This window comes from Bufo gargarizans, chromosome 1 (genome assembly GCF_014858855.1).
Source record: "Bufo gargarizans isolate SCDJY-AF-19 chromosome 1, ASM1485885v1, whole genome shotgun sequence".
Classification (NCBI taxonomy): domain Eukaryota; kingdom Metazoa; phylum Chordata; class Amphibia; order Anura; family Bufonidae; genus Bufo; species Bufo gargarizans.
The window spans coordinates 397,953,486-397,979,914 of NC_058080.1; the positions used below are offsets into that span (position 1 = coordinate 397,953,486).

Genomic DNA, 26,429 nt, shown 5'->3' on the forward strand with positions numbered 1-26,429 from the left:
AAAAGAAACGATTTAATACATATGCAAATTAACCTGAGATGAGTCCTGTCCCTGACTCATCTCACATACAGGACTCATCTCAGGTTAATTTGCATATGTATCAAATCGTTTTTTTTACACCATAAAAGCACACAGAGCTATGAGGACAGGGTATTGCGGATGTGCTAGCGGCCATCTAGCAACCCATGTCCTCCGCTCTATACACAAAATCCCGGTGACAGGTTCCCTTTAAGCCCCTCCAGTATACAGTCCCATGTAAACACATAACTCCCCCTGCCTTCAGTCCCTCCAGTATACAGTCCCATGTAAATAATATCACTCCCCCCCCTTCAAACATACAGTCTCCAGTACAAATATCAGTCTCTCTTCAGCCCCTACAAACAGGCCCCCAAGTAAAAGTAACATCATTGTTCTCCTCCACACAGCCACCTGCTGCTCTTCTCCCCAACAACCTGCTCTGTAAAATCTCCTACAAATCCCGAGGCCCCGCCCCATGAATGACGAGACTCCGCCTCTTTCTATGACATCATACAGCAGCATCTCCATACTAGTCACATACTAGGAACTCCTGGCTGCGGAACTAGAGGAACTGTATGTTGTTTCCAGGGGGAACGTTCTGACTGTGACATTGGTTCCCACGTGCAGCAGGATGTGTGTTTGTTTCCCCTCGGAACTTCCTGTTAATGACTTGAGCCCACATGTGCAGCCGGGAAGCGGACTGTCATCCGCCAGGTACCATTATTACAGTGTGTGTGACTGGATGGAGCGGCCGCCTGGGAAACTACAACTCCCAGAATGCCTGTGCAGCCGCATATGTTCTGCCTGTTGCTGTGACCTCGCTGTGTGTTAGGTGGTGTCAGTGTAGTTACATATATTACATTGGTCGTGAACCTGAAGAGCTCTTCATTTGGTTCGCACCCTGTTCTCTCTTATAAGTTAGGAATGCTTTATGACTGGTCACTGTGTCCATATGGCTACACATCATATGCCTGTGGTCCTGGTCTGATCGCCATCGCTGTGGCCTGGTGGTCACACCACAGCAGGGAGACCTGGCATGGACATTCCTACCAACTCTTGAAAATCACAAAGAGGGACAATAGTTGCAATTTTATTTAATATTAAGGCACAACTCTAACTCCACCTTCTGCGTATCTATACACATCCAATCCAGCTCAAACCCCTTAGTGCCCCCACACAGAGGTTATGCCCACATTGTGCTCCTTCACTGTAGTTATGCCCACATTGTGCTCCTTCACTGTAGTTATGCCCACATTGTGCTCCTTCACTGTAGTTATGCCCACATTGTGCTCCTTTACTGTAGTTATGCCCACATTGTGCTCCTTTACTGTAGTTATGCCCACACTGTGCTCCTTTACTGTAGTTATGCCCACACTGTGCTCCTTTACTGTAGTTATGCCCACACTGTGCTCCTTCACTGTAGTTATGCCCACACTGTGCTCCTTCACTGTAGTTATGCCCACACTGTGCTCCTTCACTGTAGTTATGCCCACACTGTGCTCCTTTACTGTAGTTATGCCCACACTGTGCTCCTTTACTGTAGTTATGCCCACACTGTGCTCCTTTACTGTAGTTATGCCCACATTGTGCTCCTTTACTGTAGTTATGCCCACATTGTGCTCCTTTACTGTAGTTATGCCCACATTGTGCTCCTTTACTGTAGTTATGCCCACATTGTGCTCCTTTACTGTAGTTATGCCCACATTGTGCTCCTTTACTGTAGTTATGCCCACATTGTGCTCCTTCACTGTAGTTATGCCCACATTGTGCTCCTTCACATTGTGCTCCTTCACTGTAGTTATGCCCACATTGTGCTCCTTCACTGTAGTTATGCCCACATTGTGCTCCTTCACATTGTGCTCCTTCACTGTAGTTATGCCCACATTGTGCTCCTTCACTGTAGTTATGCCCACATTGTGCTCCTTCACTGTAGTTATGCCCACACTGTGCCCACTGCACTGTAGTTATGCCCACTTCACTGTAGTTATGCCCACACTGTCTCCTTCACTATTGGTATGGCATACTGTGCCCCCTCCACTGTAGGTATGCCCTCACTGTGCCCCTTCACTGAAGATATGCCCTCACTGTTCCCCTTTCATTGAAGATATACCCACACTGTGCCCCTTCACTATAGATATACCCACACTGTGCCCCTTTCACTGTAGGTGTGCCCACGCTGTGCCCCTTTCACTGTAGGTGTGCCCACGCTGTGCCCCCTTCACTGTAGGTGTGCCCACGCTGTGCCCCCTTCACTGTAGGTGTGCCCACGCTGTGCCCCCTTCACTGTAGGTGTGCCCACGCTGTGCCCCCTTCACTGTAGGTGTGCCCACGCTGTGCCCCCTTCACTGTAGGTGTGCCCACGCTGTGCCCCTTTCACTGTAGGTGTGCCCACGCTGTGCCCCTTTCACTGTAGGTGTGCCCACGCTGTGCCCCTTTCACTGTAGGTGTGCCCCCTTCACAGTAGGGATGGACACACTGTGCCCCCTTCACTTCACTGTAGTTAGGCCCCCTTTTCTGTACTGCCACCTTTTATTAGTAAAATAAAAACCCATTGAATTCTCACCTAGGCCTTTTCCCAATGGTCGGAGCACATACTGCGCTCCCCAGCAGCACGAAGGGGTGCACGTTGCTCCGCTGGGCTAAGTAGGATGAACGTGCTCCTCCTGCACAGACCAGCCACATGATGTGTGACCGCATGGTGCCTGCTGGGGAGCGCTGGCAGTTGGGTTGAATGGTGACGCAAAGAGCAGACGGCTCCCTGCTTCTCCATTACAATCAACTGTCTCTGTGTCCTCAGGTCGCAGTACAGCGCTTGGCTATATCTGGTGCTCCCATAGACATGCATGAAGTGGTAACATGCATTCCCAAACAGCCACTCTGTCCATTTCACTCCACAGACTACGGGGCCCCACTAATCTGTAGCAGTAGGACCCCCACCAATCTAACTTATTATAACTGGAATACCCCTTTAATGAATATATCAAAGGGAACCTGTCACATTGAACATGGTGTCTGAGCTGCAGGCTGCAGGTTATAGAGCAGGAGGAGCTGTGCAGACTGATCTATAGTTTTATGGGAAAAGATTCAGTAAAACTTGTATTTTATTCATTTATATTCCTGCTCATTCTGGGCTTTGAAGTCAAGGAGTTGCTGACAGCCTTCCCTCTATGACTGTATGACTTCCCTCTATGACTGTTTATACAGATATAGCTGTCAATCACTGATAGGACCGCCTCCTTGACTTCAAAGCCCAGAATGAGAAGGAGATTAAATGAATAAAATACAAGTTTTACTGAATCTTTTCCCATAAAACTATAGATCAGTCTGCTCAGCTCCTTCTGCTCTTTAACATTCAGCCCACAGCTCAGACACCATGTTCAATGTGACAGGTTCCCTTAAAAGAGAATGGAGGCAATCTGCAGCATGCCAGATATGTCAGGAGGAGGGTCAAGTGCAGCACAAAATACTGCCCCAGCAGAACCAAACACCACAGTGCAGCACAATCTACTGCCCCAACAGAACCAAATACCACAGTGCAGCACAATCTACTGCCCCAACAGAACCAAATACCACAGTGCAGCACAATATACCGCCACAGCAGAACCAAATACCACAGGGCAGCACAAAATACTGCCCCAACAGAACCAAATACCACAGTGCAGCACAATATACCGCCACAGCAGAACCAAATACCAGAGTGCAGCACAAAATACTGCCCCAACAGAACCAAATACCACAGTGCAGCACAAAATACTGCCCCAACAGAACCAAATACCACAGTGCAGCACAAAATACTGCCCCAGCAGAACCAAATACCACAGTGCAGCACAAAATACTGCCCCAGCAGAACCAAGTACCACAGTGTTGTACAATATACTGCCCCAACAGAACCAAATACCACAGTGCAGCACAATATACTGCCCCAGCAGAACCAAGTACCACAGTGCAGCACAATATACTGCCCCAGCAGAACCAAGTACCACAGTGTTGTACAATATACTGCCCCAGCAGAGCCAAATACCACAGTGCAGCACAAAATACTGCCCCAACAGAACCAAATACCACAGTGTAGCACAATATACCGCCACAGCAGAACCAAATAACACAGTGTAGCACAAAATACTGCCCCAGCAGAACCAAATAACACAGTGTAGCACAAAATACTGCCCCAGCAGAACCAAATAACACAGTGTAGCACAATATACCGCCACAGCAGAACCAAATAACACAGTGTAGCACAATATACCGCCACAGCAGAACCAAATACCACAGTGCAGCACAATATACTGCCCCAGCAGAACCAAATACCACAGTGTAGCACAATATACCGCCACAGCAGAACCAAATAACACAGTGTAGCACAAAATACTGCCCCAACAGAACCAAATACCACAGTGTAGCACAATATACCGCCACAGCAGAACCAAATAACACAGTGTAGCACAAAATACTGCCCCAGCAGAACCAAATAACACAGTGTAGCACAAAATACTGCCCCAGCAGAACCAAATAACACAGTGTAGCACAATATACCGCCACAGCAGAACCAAATAACACAGTGTAGCACAATATACCGCCACAGCAGAACCAAATACCACAGTGCAGCACAATATACTGCCCCAGCAGAACCAAATACCACAGTGTAGCACAGTATACTGCCCCAGCAGAACCAAATACCACAGTGCAGCACAAAATACTCCCCCAGCAGAACCAAATACCACAGTGCAGCACAGTATACTGCCCCAGCAGAACCAAATACCACAGTGCAGCACAGTATACTGCCACAGCAGAACCAAATACCACAGTGCAGCACAAAATACTGCCCCTGCAGAACCAAATACCACAGTGCAGCACAGTATACTGCCACAGCAGAACCAAATACCACATTGCAGCACAAAATACTGCCCCAGCAGAACCAAATACCACATTGCAGCACAATATACTGCCCCAGCAGAACCAAATACCACAGTGCAGCAGAAAATACTGCCCCTGCAGAACCAAATACCACAGTGCAGCACAAAATACTGCCCCTGCAGAAACAAATACCACAGTGCAGCACAAAATACTACCCCAGCAGAACCAAATACCACAGTGCAGCACAAAATACTGCCCCTGCAGAAACAAATACCACAGTGCAGCACAAAATACTGCCCCAGCAGAACCAAATACCACAGTGCAGCACAAAATACTGCCCCTGCAGAACCAAATACCACAGTGCAGCACAAAATACTGCCCCTGCAGAAACAAATACCACAGTGCAGCACAAAATACTACCCCAGCAGAACCAAATACCACAGTGCAGCACAATATACTTCCCCAGCAGAACCAAATACCCCAGTGCAGCACAAAATACTGCTTCCCCCGCTGCAGTATACAACTGTTTCACAGTCCTGAAGACGGCGGTACAGTTGAACTCAGGAGGGTACCTGCAGCCGCCAGCCAGGTGCCTAAGTTTTTGATGCTCCTGAGAGCCTTGGCTGTGAGGAGGGCTCGGGCAGCCCCCTGGGATATTTCCATCTAGGGTCTTTGATCTATCCACCTCTGAATACTTTATATTAGAGAAAGCACATTTAGTATATATTTGAGGCCATTAAGCTCAGTGTGTGATCCCGGCCTGCACTGCTCAAGAAGTGGCCCTTGTATTGATGGTATGCAGTCTCTCCCCCTCCTGCTGCTAGTTGACAGCTTTCTTTGGGATTTTGTACATCTGTCAATCAGCAGCCTTCATGAATACATCAGACTCTTCATACAAAGCTTTGGCTGCATGCTTCAAGAATGAAACTGAGCGTGACCAAATGACGTCATGAACAAATAACACATACGGCACATTTATTAATAGGTGACAGATTGGATGTGGAATCCGGTGCACCTTTAGGCCCCTTTCACACGGGCGAGTTTTCCGTGCGGGTGCAATCCGTGCGGCGAACGTATAGCACCCGCACTAAATCCTGACCCATTCATTTCTATGGGGCTGTGCACATGAGCGTTGTTTTTCACGCATCACTTGTGCGTTCAGTGGAAATCGCAGCATGCTCTATATTGTCCGATTTTTGACGTGATGCAGGCCCCATAGAAGTGAATGGGGTGTGTGAAAATCGCATAGCATCCGCAAGCAAGTACGGATGCGGTGCGATTTTCACGCACGGTTGCTAGGAGACGATCGGGATGGAGACCCGATCATTATTATTTTCCCTTATAACATGGTTATAAGGGAAAATAATAGCATTCTGAATACAGAATGCATAGTAAAACAGCGCTAGAGGGGTTAAAAAAAAATAAAAAATGATTTAACTCACCTTAGTCCACTTGATCACGAAGCCCGGCATCTCCTTGTGTCTCCTCTGCGCTGAACAGGACCTGGGGTGAGCTGCTCCATTAAATACCGGTTAAGGACCTTCGATGACGTCACTCCGGTCATCACATGGTCTTTTACCATGGTGAATTACCATGGTAAAAGATCATGTGACGACCGGAGTGACGTCATCGAAGGTCCTTAACCTGTATTTAATGGAGCAGCTCACCCCAGGTCCTGTTCAGCGCAGAGGAGACACAAGGAGATGCCGGGCTTCGTGATCAAGTGGACTAAGGTGAGTTAAATCATTTATTTATTTTTTTTAACCCCTCTAGCGCTGTTTTACTATGCATTCTGTATTCAGAATGTATTATTTTCCCTTATAACATGGTTATAAGGGAAAATAATAGCAATCTTCAGAACATCAATCCCAAGCCCGAACTTCTGTGAAGAAGTTCGGGTTTGGGTACCAAACATGCGCGATTTTTCTCATGCGAGTGCAACGCATGACAATGTTTTGCACTCGCGCGGGAAAATCGCGCATTTTCCCGCAACGCACCCGGCTCTTATCCGGGCAAAAAAACTGACGCCCGTGTGAAAGAGGCCTTAGACTGTCTAGTCTAATTTTATGCCACCTAGTTGGGTTAGTTTTACTGCAAAAAATTAGCTAAAATGTTGTTTTGTTTTTTTGCATGTTTAAACCATATCCCCTTCCCGCTAAGTAATGCCCCTTACAGGGCAAAGTGTAAAAAGGTTAGAAAAGTGTCTAAAAAACACTTTGTAAAGGCAGTACCAGTTTGTTGGCACAGACTAGCGCATTTTGAATAGTAAATCTATCCAGCTGACAGGTTTCATGGCTATTTGTATTGTTAAATTTACTACAGAACCTCCTTCGCTATGTTTAATGATGAGGATGACCTGGCTGCTTATGAAGATGAACTGTATCGTGAAGAGTCTTCGAGTGAGGAGAGCATTGACAGCGAGGTGGAAACCTACCTTTATAGCCAGGTGCACTATTCCCAGGATCTCAGCAAGGGCGACATACTAGATGATCAGGAGAAAGAGGATGATGTGGAGAAAGTGGGCAACCTAAAGACCAGCTCCCATGAAAAAAAATCTGTGATTGTGATTTCTGACAGTGATGATATAAGGGCTACAGACTCTTCTGCGGTGGTCATCCTTTCTGACAGTTTGGAAGAAGACATTGTGTACCGTTCCAAGACTAAGTATAACGTAACATCAGCAATAAGACAGCCAGAGAACCGATCAACTCCTAAAGCCTCACCTAAGAAGAAGAAGAAGTTGTCTAAACTTAAAGGAGCAAAGTCTCCAGACACTGGCAAAAGTTACAAAGGTGGGATTGTCCAGGAAGTTCTTGTGATCAGAGGAAGTTCAGAAGAGGAAGATGCGGCGGTCAGTGAAGTGTGTCTAACATCCGATAGTGATGTGGAAAATTGGATGTTGCTGGGACGAGCAAGAGAGGAAGGAGATACTAGCATTCAGCTGAATCTTAGGGGCTACAGATCTGCACCATGGGAAGGTTTGTAAACTTTTCAAAATCTAGTTAATGTCTAGTATTCTTATGGGGATATCCTCGTATTTTCAAGTTACCTCCTGTCCACAGAATAGGAGATATTATTAGATTGGTGGGGAGTCTACTGCTGGGACCTCCCTGTCCAACCACAGGGCCTCTCATAAATAAACTGAGGTACTCGACTATCATGCTTGTTTTGTTTTATATGTGTTTGCCCCATTTTAGATGTGGCAGCATGGAATGCGTAATGGCGTTTTAAAATAAATAATAGATGTCTGCTCGTTGTGGCCCTTATGAGCACCAAAATGGAGGTCTCCAGCCCCCCCCACTGCAGATAGGGGGTATCTCCTCGCTGAACATCTGCAGTGGGGAGCAGTGTGACTGGAGTGGTGAGCCAGCAGCGTGCTACTCCATTCAGAGCTGTACCCTACTGTGTTAGTTCCATTAACTTTGACCATGCATGGTGTTGCTATATTCAATGTCAATTTGGCATTTGTAACCTATCCTCCTGAAAGGTGATAAATATCCTTTCGGAATCCCCTTTAATACACCATTTTATTTTTTCTTTTGCTTCCACTTCTATTATTACAGTCAGTAATAACGTTTCCATCTTTACTTTTATTATTAAGTCTAAGAACTTATATGATATTTCTGCTATAGCTGTGTTTTTTTTGTTTTGTTTTTTAAACATACAGGTAGTTGTTCTTGTACATGTTCCTTGATGTAGGTGCAACAACCAGAATGAAACCCTCCATGGTTTACATTACTGGCTGTATTCAGTGATCTGGAAAATGCTGAAAAATAGACATAATGGGGGAGATTTATAAAACTGTTGTAAAGTAGAACTGGCTTAGTTGCCCAATCAGATTCCACCTTTCATTTTTGGCAGCTTTACATCAGTTTGATAACTCTTCCCCCAATGTTTGTAAGGCTTTTTCACATCTGCGTTAAAAGGGTTTTCCGAGATTTAAATACTGATGACCTGTCCTCCTCTGGATAAGTAATCAGTATCGGATCTGTGGGCGTCCGACACCGGGACCCCCGCTGATCAGCTTTTTGAGAAGGCACTGGTGCTCCTGTGAGTGCCTTCTCAGTGCTCACCAAGTGCAGTACATTGTATAGCGGCTGTGCTTGGTACTGCGCTCAGCCTCATTCACTTCTATGGGGCTGAGCCGCGCCTAGGCCACGTGACAGATGAACGTGTCGGAACTGGCCTAGGGAAAGCTGTGAGAAGGCTACTTCTCTACTACGAGCACTGCTGCCTTCTCAAACAGCTGATCAGTGGGGGTCCCTGGTGTCAGCCCCCCCACTGATCAGATAGTGTTGACCTATCCTGAGGAGAAGTCATCCATATTTAACCCTGGGTTCACACCTGAGCGTTTCCCAAACGCGCGTCAAACGCGTGTTTTTGACGCGCGTTTCTGACGCGCGTTTTTGTAATAGTGAACGCGCGTTTGACGCGCGTTTGTGTCATTGACTGCAGTGTCCTATGGCCACAAACGCGCGTCAAAACGCCCCAAAGAAGCTCAAGTACTTGTTTGAGCGTCGGGCGTTTTACAGCGCGTTCGTACGCGCTGTAAAACGCCCAGGTGAGAACCATTCCCATAGGGAAGCATTGGATTTCATGTCTTGAGCGTTTTACAGCGCGTTTGAACGCGCTGTAAAACGCTCAGGTGTGAACCCAGGGTTAGTCTCGGGGAAACCCTTTTAAGTTTTCCATTCTGGTGATCCAACAGGAGAACAGAAAAAAAACTTGAACCTTTTCATTTTGAGCCTCAGTGCTCAGTTTGTGTTGGATCAGAAGAACAGAGAGGTCAAAGCAGATGTTACTTCTTGGTTCATCTTATGTTTGAGTACATTTATTTGTGTTTTTTTGTGTAGTGTCTAGAAACTTTTTAACTATTAGTCAGCGCTTGGATAGGGCACTGGGGGGGGGGGGGGTTTGACAGGTGTTGAGGGACATCTCTATGTTCTATGAAATTGTCATAAAATGTTATCATGCTCTTACGATATAATGCCTTGTGTCCTTCCCCTACTTTTGAGACAGGTTTATGTCTTGAAGTTGGTTACACCAGGAAGTGATTTGGAAGTGGATTAGGAAGTGATTGATGAGTAAAAGGTCTGCTTTCAGGTCATTCATTTATATCAAATTAGGTAGTCAATGGAGCATAGGCGTAAACAGTCCTATGTGTAGAGTGCTTTTTATTCCTTCTGTCCTGCAGTTTTCAAAATCCTTCCATTATGGCACTGTCGGTGATCACCAGGGTCATGGAGGCATCCAGTATGACATCCTATGAACCCTCGACTCACTCTGAAATGCAGGTGGACGCACCACTATTCAAGGCTAAAAAGAGCATAGGCTGATGCGGTGGGTTCCTTCTTGACCTTGCTCAGTGTCCACCATGAGAACATTTTGAAAACGACATGAGCGGTTCTGGAGAAATGCGTAATGATATACACTGGGCTATCCTACTGCCCATTGGAGTGGTGTAACTATGTTTTCATTCTCCTTGAACACTATAAGATTCCATGCACATGACCGTATTTTGTGTCCACATCCAATCTCCATTTTTAGCAGATCAGATGCAGGCTCATTTATTTCTATGGGGGCAAAAGAATCGGACAGCACACTGAGTGTTGTCCACATCTGTAGGTCCGTTCTGTAGCTCCACAAAAAAAGATTGAACATGTCCTGTTCTCGGCCAGATTGTGGACAAGAGGAGGCAGTACTACAGTAGTGCAGGATGTGCGAAATGGAAAAGTGCCGGGTGCATCCACGGTTTGCATAAGGCCAAAACTGGAGTTTTTCAACATTACGTTTGGCTGAACCATTGAGTGTCCCATAAATGTATGCCCCAGACGTATGCAACTGGATATGTGTCAAGCGCCTTCTGTATAGAGAGCGCACTTCTCTATTTGCGTAGCATTGCGCTGTGATATAAGTGCATTAGAACAACATGTTACGGTTAGCTCTTGCTACGCCTGTATATGCCAAGCACATCAAGAATTGTGCTATGGGATGTCTGACCTGTGGCGGCTACTAGAACTTGAGTAGAGATTTTCTATCCTGTGGACATGTTAGATATTCAGGCTCTCCCTGCACATTGGTGCGGCTTTCCAAACACATTTCCGTGCTGGTTTCATGTGGATTTCTCTGCTTTTCCATAACAAAATCCACTTGTGTTACTTGTGGATTTTTTGGGGGAAATTTTAGTGCGACATTGCCCCAATATCCTCTTTTGCACTGCACAAAAAATCTGCTGAAAAATTGACGGGTCAATCTCTGCATGAATAAAATACACAATCTGTACATGAGATTTGTCAGACCTCATTCACTTTGCTGGTACTGTATTACACTGTAGTTTTTTTTGTGCATAAAAAAAGCAATACTGAGTTATTCCTGCTGCATATTCTTCACTGTGATGAGAAGAGTGGGGTTGTTGTAACCAGCCAATATTTGTGGCATGTCTGCTGTGTATTGCACTAGCACTTTGTCTTAGGCCTCTTTCACACTTGCGGCAGAGTGATCCGGCAAGCAGTTCCGTCGCTGGAACTGCCTGCCGCATCCGGCAATCTGCATGCAAACGGAAAGCATTTGTAGACTGATCCGGATGCGGATCTGTCCTACAAATGCATTGCAAGAACGGATCCGTCTCTCCATTTGTCATCCGGAGAAACAGATTAGTTATATATTTTTTACACATTTTTACCAGTCTGCGCATATTGCAAACCGGAAGGACGCATCCGGCATTCAGGCAAGTGTTTGGCCGGAGATAAAACCGCAGCATGCTACGATATTATCTCTGTCCTGAACAGTCAAAAAGACTGAACTGAAGACATCCTGAACGGATTACTCTCCATTCAGAATGCATGGGGATATGCCTGATCAGTTCTTTTCAGGTATTGAGCCCCTAGGACGGAACTCAATGCCGGAAAAGAAAAACGCTAGTGTGACAGTACCCTTATGTGGGCATTTGATATATATATATATATATATATATATATATATATATATATATATATATATATAATAAAAAAAGACTTTATTTTTCCCACTACCCTCATCATGTAAAGACTATCCCTGTACATGTAGAAGCAGTATCTACTGACCAGAATGGATATTTCTACGGGGACACATTTTTCTCGCCATCACTGACATTGCCCGTGTAATACATTCAGGCTTTCAGACTATGTAAGGTCATTTTTAGCCCCCCTCCATGCATGTAAAGCAAACGCTGTGATTACCAGATGTCTGTTTTGTTCTTTTCTTTCAGTCTTTAGTTAAAATCCTGGTTACGTCTGGGAGCACTAATTCCAATCCACCCCCCGAGACTGCCAGACAGGCACTTGGCTTGAGTGCAATGGCCAAGAACTACTGTCAGTTAGTTTTAGCCTGCCCCAATAGTCCTCATTCTAGACATCTCTCGTGTGAAGGTAAGGTGACGCTCATATATCACGGGCACCCCTTAACTTTAACTTGCGTCAGTACTTAGGGACGCTACCTGGACTTTCTGCTATTAATGAGAGATACACACCCTTTCCCATTCCCCCAGTGCAGCCCTGTATTCTAAGTCCTGTAGAAGTTCTGATCTCTGGTTTCTTAGGTCTGCAGAGTTTGTGAGCACACAATTTGTGTAGCGGTTTCTATATCCGGATATACGTTTGCCCCACCACCCGTGCCTCCTGGAATACTTGGGTGCGTTGGTAACACTTGTGATGCATTATTCAGCTTGCTGCATCTGATGATTGATGTGCGAGGTAATGCTTTGATTTGCATTAAAGGTGATGGAGATATAGACATGGTGTCTAACCCATTTCAGAGTTTGAGGGTTAAAAGCAATTCTAGGTTAATAGAAACTCCCCGCCAAGCAGTGCTATTTGGAGAGCTTCCATTGGTATCCTTAAAATCCACTGCTGGTTCAATTTCTATTAGACTAGGTATGGCAATGAATAATGAATGTCTAGCCGTATTAATCATCTAAAAGTAGCCTTTGAACTGCTGGAAATCATGCTTTAATAAATCTGGTAGAAGAGGGTTAAACTGTACGAAACCTAGATTTGTTTGTACCTTTAGGCTACATGCACACAACAGTGAAAAACGGACATGTGATGGTCGTTTAACCGCTAACACCTATGTTTTAAGACCAATGGTAGTCTATGGGGTTATTCACACGACAGTTTTTTTTTTATGGTCAGTGAAAAACTGACGTAAAAAAAAAAATGGAACATGTTCTATCTTGTCCATTTTTCACTGACCGATAGCCCCCATACAATTGAATGGGTCAGTTTTTAATGTCCGTTTCTCAGAAAGGCATCGGTGAAGAAAACGTCCATTAAAAATGGACAGTTCACGGTATCTGTTTTTAACGGCCGTGTGCGCTGTCATCCAGCTGTAATAAACTGGTTGATGGGCCCCTAATATGTGCCTGATGCGCGTAATGTATGATCATCTCTAAAATGGCCATTTCCTGGGAATTCTCTCCTCTTCAGATACCTCCTCAATACTGTTCAGCATTACCTAACACCAGCACCGTCCTTCATATCAAATCGCCATTAGCGTCTGCATTGTTCCTGCGCTCTGTTGTTCCTGCACTCTCGCTGAATGTCATTTGAGCACATGCTGATGGCTGACTTCTCTAACCTTTCCTGATAAATCATTGACACATTACTGGTGTCCAAATAGTATTGCCACTGATTCTCCTTATGGAGACCTTGCCGGTGTTCCTTTGTGTCTTTTACGGGCTAATATATCTCATTTCTGTTCATGGTATTTTTTGGGGGACGTGATATTGAAAGGGAATCTGTCAGCACAGTTCTGGACTATTATCTTCAGCACTTGATGAGTCCTACTACACATAAGAAGTCCGGATCACAATGTTTTATGTTCCTCCTTCTCCCGATGTCAATGCTCAAAGCTGCACTGAAATACGTTGTCAGGACTGCTGTGATGTGCTAGTATAATGCAGAGGACTCATGCATGCACACCAGTCCTGACAAGTGCCGACAGATGGGTAATGGGGATCTGGACTCCGTATCCGTAGTACTACTTGTGCATTAGTCCAAGATCGTGGTGACAGATTCCCTTTAACCACCATTCTAGTTGTCCTTCATACTGGCATCTTGGTACAACGCCATATGGTTTAATACCGTCTCTTCTGTTGACTACTTGTCATGTATACCTAAAGTTGCTCTGTACCATTCCTGGCAGCTGCACAGTACCCCATTACAATTGGAGAGCATTACCCCTTGTTAAAAGGAGAGGGGCTGTCACAAAATGCTGACTGCCACAGCAGTCAGTGTCCCATTTACATAGTACAGATGCTATAGCGGGTATGTGTAATTTGATTGTATCCTCGAGGGCAGCCATGAGGGATATAAATTCCCTGAAGCTGCTTTTCTCTATCTCTGAGGGCCAGTTCTCACGACTGATTTCGAAAAACACACTTAAAAAATCAGCTTGGAATCCATTTTTGATGTCACTTTTTTTGAGGAATGGGTGTTCGCTTCAATACAAAGCTGCATTTTCAGATTGAGTTTTTTTACACGGTTCTGCACCATAAAACGTGCAGAAAATGCATGAACTGACGTGGAGCTGTTCTTTTCTGCTTCCCTTTGATTTTATGCCTCTTTTACACTACAGTTTTTTTGTTTTGTTTTTTCAGTTTTGCGGGCTGCTTTTTTTGCGTTCCGTATACAGAACCATTCATTTCAACGGTTCCGGAAAAAAAATCGATTGTACTCCGTATGAATTCCGTATTTCCGTTCCGTTGAAAGATAGAACATGTCCTATTATTGCCCGCAAATCACGTTCCGTGGCTCCATTCAAGTCAATGGGTCCGCAAAAAAAAAAAAACAGAACACATACAAGAAGTGCATCCGTATGTCTTCCGTATCCGTTCCGTTTTTGCGGAACCATCTATTGAAAATGTTATGCCCAACCCAATTTTTTCTATGTAATTGCTGTATATGCCATATGGAAAAATAGAACGGAAAAACGGTAAGGAAACTGAAACACAACAGAAACAAAAAAACGGAACAGATTTGTGAAAAACACTGAAATAGCCATACGGTAGTGTGAAAGAGGCCTTAATGGGAGATTCAGCGCTGATTCTGCCCCATGATAGGGTACACTGCTTTGTGTTAAAAAAAAGTTCTACATGACTGTTTTGAGGCATTTTTTTGGAGCTAATTTTGAGGCAGAAACGCTCTCAAATCTGCTCCTAAAAACGGTCTTAAAATTGTGGAGTTGTGGAGGGTAATCATTCAGGTCATAGAAGAATATTAGGAACTGCTGATATTGCAATATTAATGTATGTGTTTAATAAAAGTAATCCAGATGTGAGGAAAATGAAAAAGAAAAGAAATCCTACAAAAGGAAATCGTTTAACCAATAGCCTTCCATGTCAGACCCACCTTACTGACTGTTTCCACTTTCCATGTTTTGCTGCCGTCCTAACGCCCGGAGTATGCAGGTTGCAGCCGGCAGTGATGGGCTTTTGCCATGCTGGGTCCATGAATCTTTTAATCTTCAGACTATTCTCTGTAGGCCTCACATGTTGCCCAGAGCACTAGGAATTTAATTGCCGTGGTCTTAATAGAGAATCCAGTAGTACTTTAGTATGTCCCAGCAGCAAATGGGACATGGTGTAAATAAACCAGTCCAGCAAAATCTGCCTTCCAAAAACCATACGGCGCACCTTTCACTCTACGCCCCGCTGTGTGGCCGTACAGTAGTTTACGGCCACATATGGGGTGTTTCTGTAAACGGCAGAGTCAGGGCAATAAAGATACTGTCTTGTTTGGCTGTTAACCCTTGCTTTGTTAGTGGGAAAAAATGGGTTAAAATTGAAAATTAGGCAAAAAAATTAAATTCTCAAATTTCATCCCCATTTGCCAATAACTCTTGTGCAACACCTAAGGGGTTAACAAAGTTTGTAAAATCAGTTTTAAATACCTTGCGGGGTGTAGTTTATAGAATAGGGGTCATTTTTGGGTGGTTTCTATTATGTAAGCCTTCCAAAGTGACTTCAGACCTGTAGTGGTCCCTAAAAATTGGGTTTTTGTAAATTTCAGAAAAATTTCAAGATTTGCTTCTAAATTTCTAAGCCTTGTAACATCCCCAAAAAATAAAATATCATTCCCAAAATAATTCAAACATGAAGTAGACATATGGGGAATGTAAAGTCATCACAATTTATGGGGGTATTACTATGTATTACAGAAGTAGAGAAACTGAAACTTTAAAATTTGCAAATTTTTCAAATTTTTGGGTAAATTAGGTATTTTTTATGCAAAAAAAAAATATATTTTTTTTACTTCATTTTACCAGTGTCATGAAGTGCAATATGTGACGAAAAAAACAATCTCAGAATAGCCTGGATAAGTCAAAGCGTTTTAAAGTTATCAGCACTTAAAGTGACACTGGTCAGATTTGCAAAAGATGGCCTGTTCCTTAAAGGGGTTATCCCATCTTAGACAATGGGGGCATATCGCTAGGATATGCCCCCATTGTCTGATAGGTGTGGGTCCCACCTCTGGGACCCGCACCTACAACGAGAATGGAGCCGGGGAGAGTTGTGGCTGGAGGACCCCGGGTTTCCCAGGGTCCGTCCACCACCAGGCACAGCTCCCCGCCTCTCCAATTGAAGTGAATGGGAGCGCACCGCGCATGCCCGGCCACCGCTCCCATTCCTTTCTATGGGGCCGACGGAAATAGCCGAGCCAGTGCTCGGCTATTTTCGGCGGCTCCATAGAAATGAGTTGGGGTCCTCCAGCCACAACTCTCCCCGGCTCCATTCTCCTTGTAGGTGCGGGTCCCAGCGGTGGAACCCGCACCTATCAGACAATGGGGGCATATCCTAGCGATATGCCCCCATTGTCTAAGATGGGATAACCCCTTTAAGGTGAAATAAAGCTGTGTCCCTAAGGGGTTAAAGCTGTAGGCAGTCTGGGCATGCTGGGAGTTGTAGTTTTGCAACAGCCGGAGAGCCCCAGGTTGGCCATCCCTGCCCTAAGAGAAGCCTTTGCAGAATTCAGTGGGCAGATACCATATACCACCATGCATAAATATGGCAGTATATTTAATCATTAAAAAAAGTTAGAACTCCACGGTAGGGTTAAAAAAAGGATTGTTAATAAAATATGAAAAAATAAATAAATAAATTTCAAGATTAGTAAAAATTAAACACTAAGGCTACTTTCACATCTGGGGTAGCGACTCCGGCAGCCTGCCAGAGTTCTCCGTATCCGGCACTGCCAGATGCAACCGCAATGCCTGCCAGCCCTATTAAAGGGAACCTGTCACCGGGATTTTGGGTATAGAGCTGAGGACATGGGTTGCTAGATGGCCGCTAGCACATCTGCAATACCCAGTCCCCATAGCTCTGTGTGCTTTTATTGTGTAAAAAAAACAATTTGATACATATGCAAATTAACCTGAGATGAGTCAGAGCTTGAAAATATGACTCTTCTCTGGTCACACAAGTAAGATATGACTTTTATGTTAATTTGCATATGTATCAAATCGTTTTTTTACACAATACAAGCACACAGAGCTATGGGGACTGGGTATTGCGGATGTGCTAGCAGCCATCTAGCAACCCATGTCCTCAGCTCTATACACAAAATCCCGGTGACAGGTTCCCTTTAAGTATAATGGGGTCCAGACGGAGATCTGGCCACATTCCGGCAAAAATGATGCAAATAGTGTGGACACAAACTGCTGCATGCTGGAAGTAGCCTAATAAATAAATATATATAATTACACCCCAAAATGGTATGTGAGATGTCTAGAGATATTTGTAGGAACCACACCTAGCAATATGCCACCAATGTGCGAGATGGGCCAACCCCTTTAAGTTTATTTTTTTTTCCCCCTGGAAGGTTTGGGGTCCATTCACACGTCCGTAAGTAAATTGCGGATCCGCAAAACACGGACACCGGCAATGTGCATTCCGCATTTTGCGGGCTGCACATCGCTGGCACTCTCATAGAAAATGCCTTTTCTTGTGCGCAATTATTTTTTTGCGGAACGGAAGTGCGGAACCGCAAATGCGGATGCGGACAGCACATTCCGACCCCATTGAAAATGAATCGGAAAAATTGCGGAACGGATGCGGACCCATTTTGCGGACATGTGAATGGACCCTTCTCATCGGGAATCGCTGAGCACATTGTTTCACATTCACTCAAGCTAGAATCCATTAGAGAAATTGGCATTGGGAGGGTGTTCGAGGAGAGGCGTGGATTAATAATTATACGTTTTACTAAATGCTGCTGTTTTGTATTATTTATTTATTTTCTCCCCAGTTTTGCGTTTAACCCTTTGGATGATCACATAAACTGTCTGTGTAGCAATAAATTAGAAATTTCATTTAAATTGTAATTCCACTTTTGCACCAGGGATAACGTTGTAAAACCTGTTCTTTCCCTTGATAACACAGACTATCAAGCTTGATGTATTCAGTATGTCAATCAGCTTTTGATACAAAGGAGGTTCTTAAAATGGCTTATGCCTGAAAAAAGGAGTTTTTTTTTTCTGAGCACTGAATTAAATAGCTTAGAGGAACATTTCCATCAGTGCAAAGAAATAAAATTCATCCTTAAGGCTTATTTAAGCAAATAGGGACATTTATTTGGACTGGCGTCATGTATAACTCCATGATTGGTTATCTCAAGTACCCTGAACTAAAAATAAGAACATCAGTACTGCCATATTATTCATACAGGCTATTTAGATATAGTCACCAGGACGGGTTTTCCGAGACTGTAATATCGATGACCTATTCTTAAGGTAGGTCATCGGTATCAATTACTGGAGGTCAGACCTTAGGCACATCCTCCTATTAGTTCTTTGAAGGTGCTGCTGCACTCCAGCACCCCACAGCTCCCTACACTGGGTAGTGGCTATAAATGGTATTACAGTGCTACTCCCGAGAGTTTGATATTGATGGCCTATCCTCAGAATAGGTCATTATCATCTGATCGGTGGGGGTCTGACTCCCGACAATGAGTGCTGCAGCTTCCTCACAGCTCACAAAGCACAGTGCTGTACATTGTATAGTGGCTGTGCTTGGTATTGCAGCTGAGGCCCATTCACTTGAATGGGGCTGAGCTGTGCTTAGGCCATGTGACCTGTGTACATGACATCCATGGCCCCTAGAGCACCGTGGCCTCTTCCAACAGCTGACTGGCGGGTGTCCTGGGAGTCGCACCCCTATTGATTCCTGAGGATAGGCCATCAATATCAAAATGTCAGACAACAGCTGTGCTTTTCCAGACCACTATAGGTCATGTAGGATAGTCCTTGAAAACTCTTAATATTGGATGTATACTAAGGAAGCAGAGGTCATTTCATGATATAATGAATATGCCTTATTTTTATAAATCTAGAATAACCTTTTGAACTTACTGTAGGAGAATCTACACTTAAATTAACCCCCTTTTTTTTTTCTTTTTTTTTAACTCTTCCTAGAGAAATTGGCGCCTGAAGTTCAGGTGACTATTGTGCTTTACAATCCATACTGCCATACACTGCTGTGCATGGCAGTACAGATTCCTCTCTGGTGGCACTGAGCGCTGTAGAGGCCTAAGCATTGCTGCCCCTGCCTGTACCAGTGCTGCTCTTCCAAAGCCTGGCTGGCGTACATGGGTCTGGAAGTGTTTTTAGACCAAATTGTAGTCTGTGACCGAAACATCTGGAGGTGTTTGACCCATCACCTCCGCCAGCTCCCTGGTAAAATCCATAGCATTTGAGACTTTAGCAGATCAGGTGCAGGCAGCGCAGTGTTGTCATATGGGAGCTCCTGCTCTGCGCGCACTTTGCTCTGCTTATCCCTTTTAGCAACGTAATCTGTAGGCTATTAGCACAGTGGACTGATGCTCAGGCCTGTATAGTGCTCAGTGTCACCAGAGGCGAATCCATACACCAGTGAACAGCAGTTTACCACATTACGGACTGATGCTCAGGCCTGTATAGTGCTCAGTGTCACCAGAGGCGAATCCATACACCAGTGAACAGCAGTTTACCACATTACGGACTGATGCTCAGGCCTGTATAGTGCTCAGTGTCACCAGAGGCGAATCCATACACCAGTGAACAGCAGTTTACCACATTACGGACTGATGCTCAGGCCTGTATAGTGCTCAGTGTCACCAGAGGCGAATCCATACACCAGTGAACAGCAGTTTACGAGATTACGGACTGATGCTCAGGCCTGTATAGTGCTCAGTGTCACCAGAGGCGAATCCATACACCAGTGAACAGCAGTTTATGAGATTACGGACTGATGCTCAGGCCTGTATAGTGCTCAGTGTCACCAGAGGCGAATCCATACACCAGTGAACAGCAGTTTACGAGATTACGGACTGATGCTCAGGCCTGTATAGTGCTCAGTGTCACCAGAGGCGAATCCATACACCAGTGAACAGCAGTTTACCACATTACGGACTGATGCTCAGGCCTGTATAGTGCTCAGTGTCACCAGAGGCGAATCCATACTCCCATCAACAGCAGTTTACGAGATTACGGACTGATGCTCAGGCCTGTATAGTGCTCAGTGTCACCAGAGGCGAATCCATACACCAGTGAACAGCAGTTTACGAGATTACGGACTGATGCTCAGGCCTGTATAGTGCTCAGTGTCACCAGAGGCGAATCCATACACCAGTGAACAGCAGTTTACGAGATTACGGACTGATGCTCAGGCCTGTATAGTGCTCAGTGTCACCAGAGGCGAATCCATACTCTAGTGAACAGTAGTTTACGAGATTACGGATTCTAGAGCACAATAGGCATCTGAACTTCAGGCACCTATTTTGCTAGGAAAGGTAAAAAAAAAAATATGTATATTACAAAAATCCTTTCCATCACATATTAAAACAGGTTTTAGATACAGGATAGTCATTAATGACTGATCTCCTGGGACACAGATGGAAGATTTCTTATTATACATAACAGGTTTAAATTTAACATTAGACAAAATAGGAACCAATGGAAGCGGGGGCTGAAATATGAGAAGAGAAGCATTTTAGGGGTTTTGATTTCTGACACATTCAAAATGAATCAACAAAGTGACCAAGCAGCAGGGCGATGCCTAAGGATAGGGCTACACAGCGACATTTATTGTAATGATGGTTTATGGTCTTGCACTGCAAGATGACAGTTGCTAAAAATCCATCCACGTTTGATTTTTGTAAGACTGTTGTGTCGCAGTTGCAGCAAATCAAGCGACATTGGTGCGACATGAATGTCTCATGACACGTCGAAATGTAGTTGTACCCTTTTTGATGTGGGCAAAGGGATACAACCTGAAATTAGTCGGTGGGAAGATCAGAAGTGATCTCGGAAAGTATTTTATTAAGTAAATGATTGGAATGGATGATTAGATGGTTGGAAAATCTACTGTAAATGAATGTAAACCTGCCTAGGATGTGTCTATCCTAAAGAATTGAATTTATTTAGTCTTGAGAAGAGACGTCTAAGGGGGGGGGGGACATGATTAACCTGTACAAATATATAAATGGGCCATACAAAAATACGGTGAAAAGCTGTTCCATGTAAAATGCCCTGAAAAGACAAGGGGGCACTGCCTCTGACTGGAGAAGAAAAAGTTCAGTCTCCAGAAGCGTCAAAGCTTCTTTACTGTAAGAACTATGAATCTGTGGAATAGACTTCCTCAGGACGTGGCCACAGCAGGAACAGTGGACAGTTTTAAAAAGGGTTTAGATGATTTCTTAAAAGTAAATGTCATTAATGCTTATGAAAACGTGTAGAAATCTGAGTCTCACTTCCTTCTGGGATTCGCGTCCCCAGAACTTGATGGACTTATGTCGTTTTTCAACCGTATTAACTATGTAACTACCCTAAGGCCTCTTTCACACGAGTTCAGTGAAACTCGCACTATTTTGCAACCAAGTTCAGTCAGTTTTGTCTGCGATTGCGTTCAGTTGTTTTAGTTTTTTCCGCGCGGGTGCAATGCGTTTTGATGCGTTTTTCACGCGCGTGATAAAAACTGAAGGTTTACAAACAACATCTCTTAGCAACCATCAGTGAAAAACGCATCGCACCCGCACTTGCTTGCGGATGCAATGCGTTTTTCACGCAGCCCCATTCACTTCTATGGGGCCAGGGCTGCGTGAAAAACTAAGAATATAGAACATGCTGCGATTTTCACACAACGCAGAACTGATGCGTGAAAAACAACGCTCATGTACACAGACCCATTGAAATGAATGGGTCAGGAGTCAGTGCGGGTGCTATGCGTTCACGTCAGGCATTGCACCCGCACGGAAATCTCGCTCGTGTGAAAGGGGCCTAAGAGAAAAATAAAAAGGAAATAATCAAAGGGTAGATTAGATGGACCACGTGGTCTTTTTCTGCCGTCATTCTTCTATGTTTTACCAGTTAGTGCTGGTATTTTTTGTGCATTTTCTGTGTTTAGTGTTCTTGAAGGATAATTTATATTGCTTCGCAGCACAATTTATAAACTGTATACGAGGCCATTTGTATTCCTTTTGATCAAAATGCATAAACCCACTCACTACAAAACGTATACAAATGGCCTTGTATATAGTTTATAAATTGTGCTGAGAAGTAGGGATCGACCGATTATCGGATTTACCGATATTATCAGCCGATATTCAGGATTTTGAACGCTATCGGTATCCGCATTTATTTTGCCGATATTCCGATATCGTATTGGGAACACAGATCGCGCTGCTGACAGCGCTCTCCGTGTTCCCTCAGCAGCAGCACAGGGGAGAAGGAAGCAGTGTCTCCTCCCCCAGTGCTGCTGCTGCCGCCAATGAGAGGGCAGGGGACAAGAGGAGGGGAGGAGCTATGGCCACTGCGCCACCAATGAAGCTTAAGCTCTCATTTATTCATATACAGGAGGCGGGAGCTTCAGGATCACATAGCCGGCTCCCGACCTCTATGAGCTGTAGCTGTGATCCGCGGTAGTTAACTCCTCAGGTGCCTCGGATCGCAGCTACTGCTCATAGAGGTCGGGAGCCGGCTATGTGATACTGCAGCTCCCGCCTCCTGTATATGAATAAATTAGAGATTAAGCTTCATTGGTGGCGCAGTGCGCCCCCCTAAGCCCCCCAGTATTAGACATTGGTGGCGCAGTGCGCCGCCCCCCCAGTATTAAGCATTGGTGGCGCAGTGCGCCCCCCCTCCCCCCCAGTATTAAGCAGTGGTGGCGCAAAGGGCCCCCCCACCCCAGTCACGGTGCGCCCCCCCCCCCAGGATCCCCTCTTCCCTGCTCCTCCGATCGGAGCCCCAGCAGTGTAATGCTGGGGCTCCGATCGGTTACCATGGCAGCCAGGACGCTATTGAAGCCCTGGCTGCCATGATAAGCTCCATGCTGCTGTGTGCACAGAGCAGCAGGGAGAGTGTGAGCTCCTATTCACCCTGATAGATCTCTATCAGGGTGAATAGGACAAGGGTTCTAGTCCCTAAGGGGGCTAAAAGTTAGTAAAAATAAAAATAAAAACACCAAAATATTAAATATAAATGAAAAAGAAAGATTAAAAAAAAAAAAAATACACATTAACAATAAACATTAATTTTCAGCAGATTTGTGGGAATTTTTATTTTTTTTTCAAAAATGGTTATTAGGATTACTTTACTCTTACACTGTGTACGTCATATGCAGAAGCGTCTCCTCTTTTTTAGTGAACAAGGAAAGATGTTTTTTCCTCCAGATTTATGTATGTACAGATGCAAAATTAAATGAGGACAGTGGCAGTCTGCTTCTATCTCTTGTTATCTACACCTTAGGACAATGCCATATCCACAAAATTCAGGAAGTAATAAAATAAGAAATTCCTGGGTTTACAATGAAGACTTGGATTTAATAAAGCAAAGCGCACCAGAAACTATATTCTTGTGTTTGAAATTGAAATGAGGCAAATTGAACTGGCCCACGAGTTATAGATGAATAATACATTGTATGTGTTGGCCTGATGACAGCTGACTGACAGCTGAGTGGGGTGACGGCTACAGCCTGTCCTGGAAACCTGTCTTCTGCTAAAGGCCACTCCTGACCTAAGGCACCAGGTATGGTAATACTGAAACAAGATGGTTCCAAGGAGAGCAGACATATTGGCCAAAACACTGGTCTGGTCTGGTCTGGTTTCCTGGACAGTAAAAGACACCATTTTACTTACTGTAGTTGAAATACTTACCTCCTGTTTGGACTTGCCTGCAGGAAGAATGAAGTAGTGACTGACACCTTCATTGTGGCAATGTGTCACTAACTTGTTTTTTTCCAAAGTTTCCAGTATATATCACACACTGTTAGGCTACATTCACACGTCAGTATTTTTCTATATCCCGAATTTCGGTCAGTTTTTTGCGGATCCGTTGTTCCTGAAAATGTTTCCATATGTCATCCGTTTTTTGCGGATCCGCAAAAAACGGAAACATGTATAAATTTCACAAAGCAAATAAAGTTGTTTGGATTACTTTGAAAAAAAATTGAAAAAAAAAAAGTGAATAAGTGATTTCTGTGGGCAGGATTTAATTTCCAGGAACGGATTCCGCGTAAAACGGATGACATACGTAATGACATACGAATGTCTTCCGTTTTTTGCGGAACCATTGATTTTGTATTGTACCAGGATCCGATTTTTGCGGAAAAGAATAGGACAAGTTTTATATTTAATCGGACATGCGGAACGGAACAACGGAAACGGACAGCACACATTGTGTTGTCCGATTTTTTTCCAGGACCCATTGAAAATGAATGTGTCCAGAACTGGTCCTGATCTGTTCCGCAAAAAACGGAACAGATCAGGAAAGAAAAAAACGACGTGTGAATGGACTCTTAGGTGTAGCGCGAGCTGAGCTTAGAGTCCTCACATTCATAGGCGGAGAGCTGCTTCCAACTTCCCACGGCTGATTGACAGCCTTGTTATTGTGCACAGGTAGAAAGTGGTCAATCAGCAGTAGGTACGAGGATCAGTGGAAACCCATTCTGGACTTGCACAGTCCTGCAGGGGATGAGGTCAATCAGCAGAAGGTAGGCTGATTAGTGGAACCCCATTCTGGACTTGCACAGTCCTGCAGGTGATGAGGTCAATCAGCAGCAGGTAGGCTGATCAGTGGAACCCTATTCTGGACTTTCACAGTGCCACAGGGGATGAGGTCAATCAGCAGCAGGTAGGCTGATCAGTGGAACCCTATTCTGGACTTGCACAGTCCTGCAGGTGATGAGGTCAATCAGCAGCAGGTAGGCTGATCAGTGGAACCCCATTCTGGACTTGCACAGTCCTGCAGGTGATGAGGTCAATCAGCAGCAGGTAGGCTGATCAGTGGAACCCTATTCTGGACTTGCACAGTCCTGCAGGTGATGAGGTCAATCAGCAGCAGGTAGGCTGATCAGTGGAACCCCATTCTGGACTTGCACAGTCCTGCAGGTGATGAGGTCAATCAGCAGCAGGTAGGCTGATCAGTGGAACCCCATTCTGGACCTACACAGTCCAGCAGGTGATGGAATACTGCCTTAAAGTGTGTGTTTTTTTTATTTTTTATTTTTTTTAATATATATATCAATACATTAATCTTTGTTGGTTTCAGACCCAAAAACACATGAGGAAAGTAAAGTATAGAGAGACAACACTTTAAGGGTCAGATTTCAACTGAGCCATCATAGTAGCATTGCTGCTAAAGCAAGTTAAAGAGCTGTTCCAGAACTTTAAGGCTACTTTCACACTTGCGGCAGTGTGATCCGGCGGGCAGTTCCGTCGTCGGAACTGGCCGCCGGATCCGCCGATCTGCTGCTGACTGAAAGCATTTGTGAGACGGATCCGGATGCGGATCCGTCTCACAAATGCATTGCAAGGACGGATCCGTCTCTCCGCTTGTCATGCGGACCGACGGATCCGTCTTGTACAGTTTTCTCATTTTTACCGATCTGCGCATGCGCATGCCGGAACGACGGATCCGGCATTCCGGTATTCTGAATGCCGGATCCGGCGCTAATACATTCCTATGGGAAAAAATGCCGGATCCGGCGTTCAGGCATGTCTTCAGTTTTTTACGCCGGAGAGAAAACCGTAGCATGCTACGGTTTTCTCTTTTGCCTGATCAGTCAAAACAACCGAACTGAAGACATCCTGATGCTCTCAATTCAGAATGCATGGGGATAAAACTGATCAGTTCTTTTCCGGTATAGAGCCCCTGTGACTGAACTCTATGCCGGAAAAGAAAAACGCTAGTGTGAAAGTACCCTAATATGGACGACCTATCCGCAGTGTAATTGTTCTGCAGATCGGCTGACAAACGAGCAGATACATTCTTGTTTTTCAGCTTATTGGATCTTACATTAGCAGCACACATCGCCCTGTGTAGTCAGGCATGTGCTGCCGATAAGCAGTAGAACAGAACAATCAGGAATGATTGCGGTAGGAATTGTTCCTCCACCGTATACTTTGCATCGGCCAGCACAATAGTCCGACGCACATGAGCGACATTTCGCTCATTCTGCTTAAAGATTGGAGAGTGTCATAGGAACCAAAGTGCCTAGCACGTTGAAGAATGCATGATTAATTTCTTGAAGACACGGGACACTACGAATAGCT

The 26,429-nt window shown here is 44.7% G+C and overlaps 1 protein-coding gene across 1 annotated transcript in view; it reads left to right on the top strand.

The window, feature by feature from the left end:
• Positions 1-608: 608 nt before the first annotated feature.
• ZCCHC7 (zinc finger CCHC-type containing 7) overlaps positions 609-26,429 on the top strand; it is a 163,236-nt gene continuing 137,415 nt past the window's right edge. Inside the window, exons 1-2 of the mRNA XM_044285801.1 lie at positions 609-732; positions 7,195-7,850. Of these exons, the coding sequence (XP_044141736.1) occupies positions 650-732; positions 7,195-7,850 (739 nt within the window). The 5' untranslated portion in view covers positions 609-649. The remainder of the gene's footprint in view (positions 733-7,194; positions 7,851-26,429) is intronic.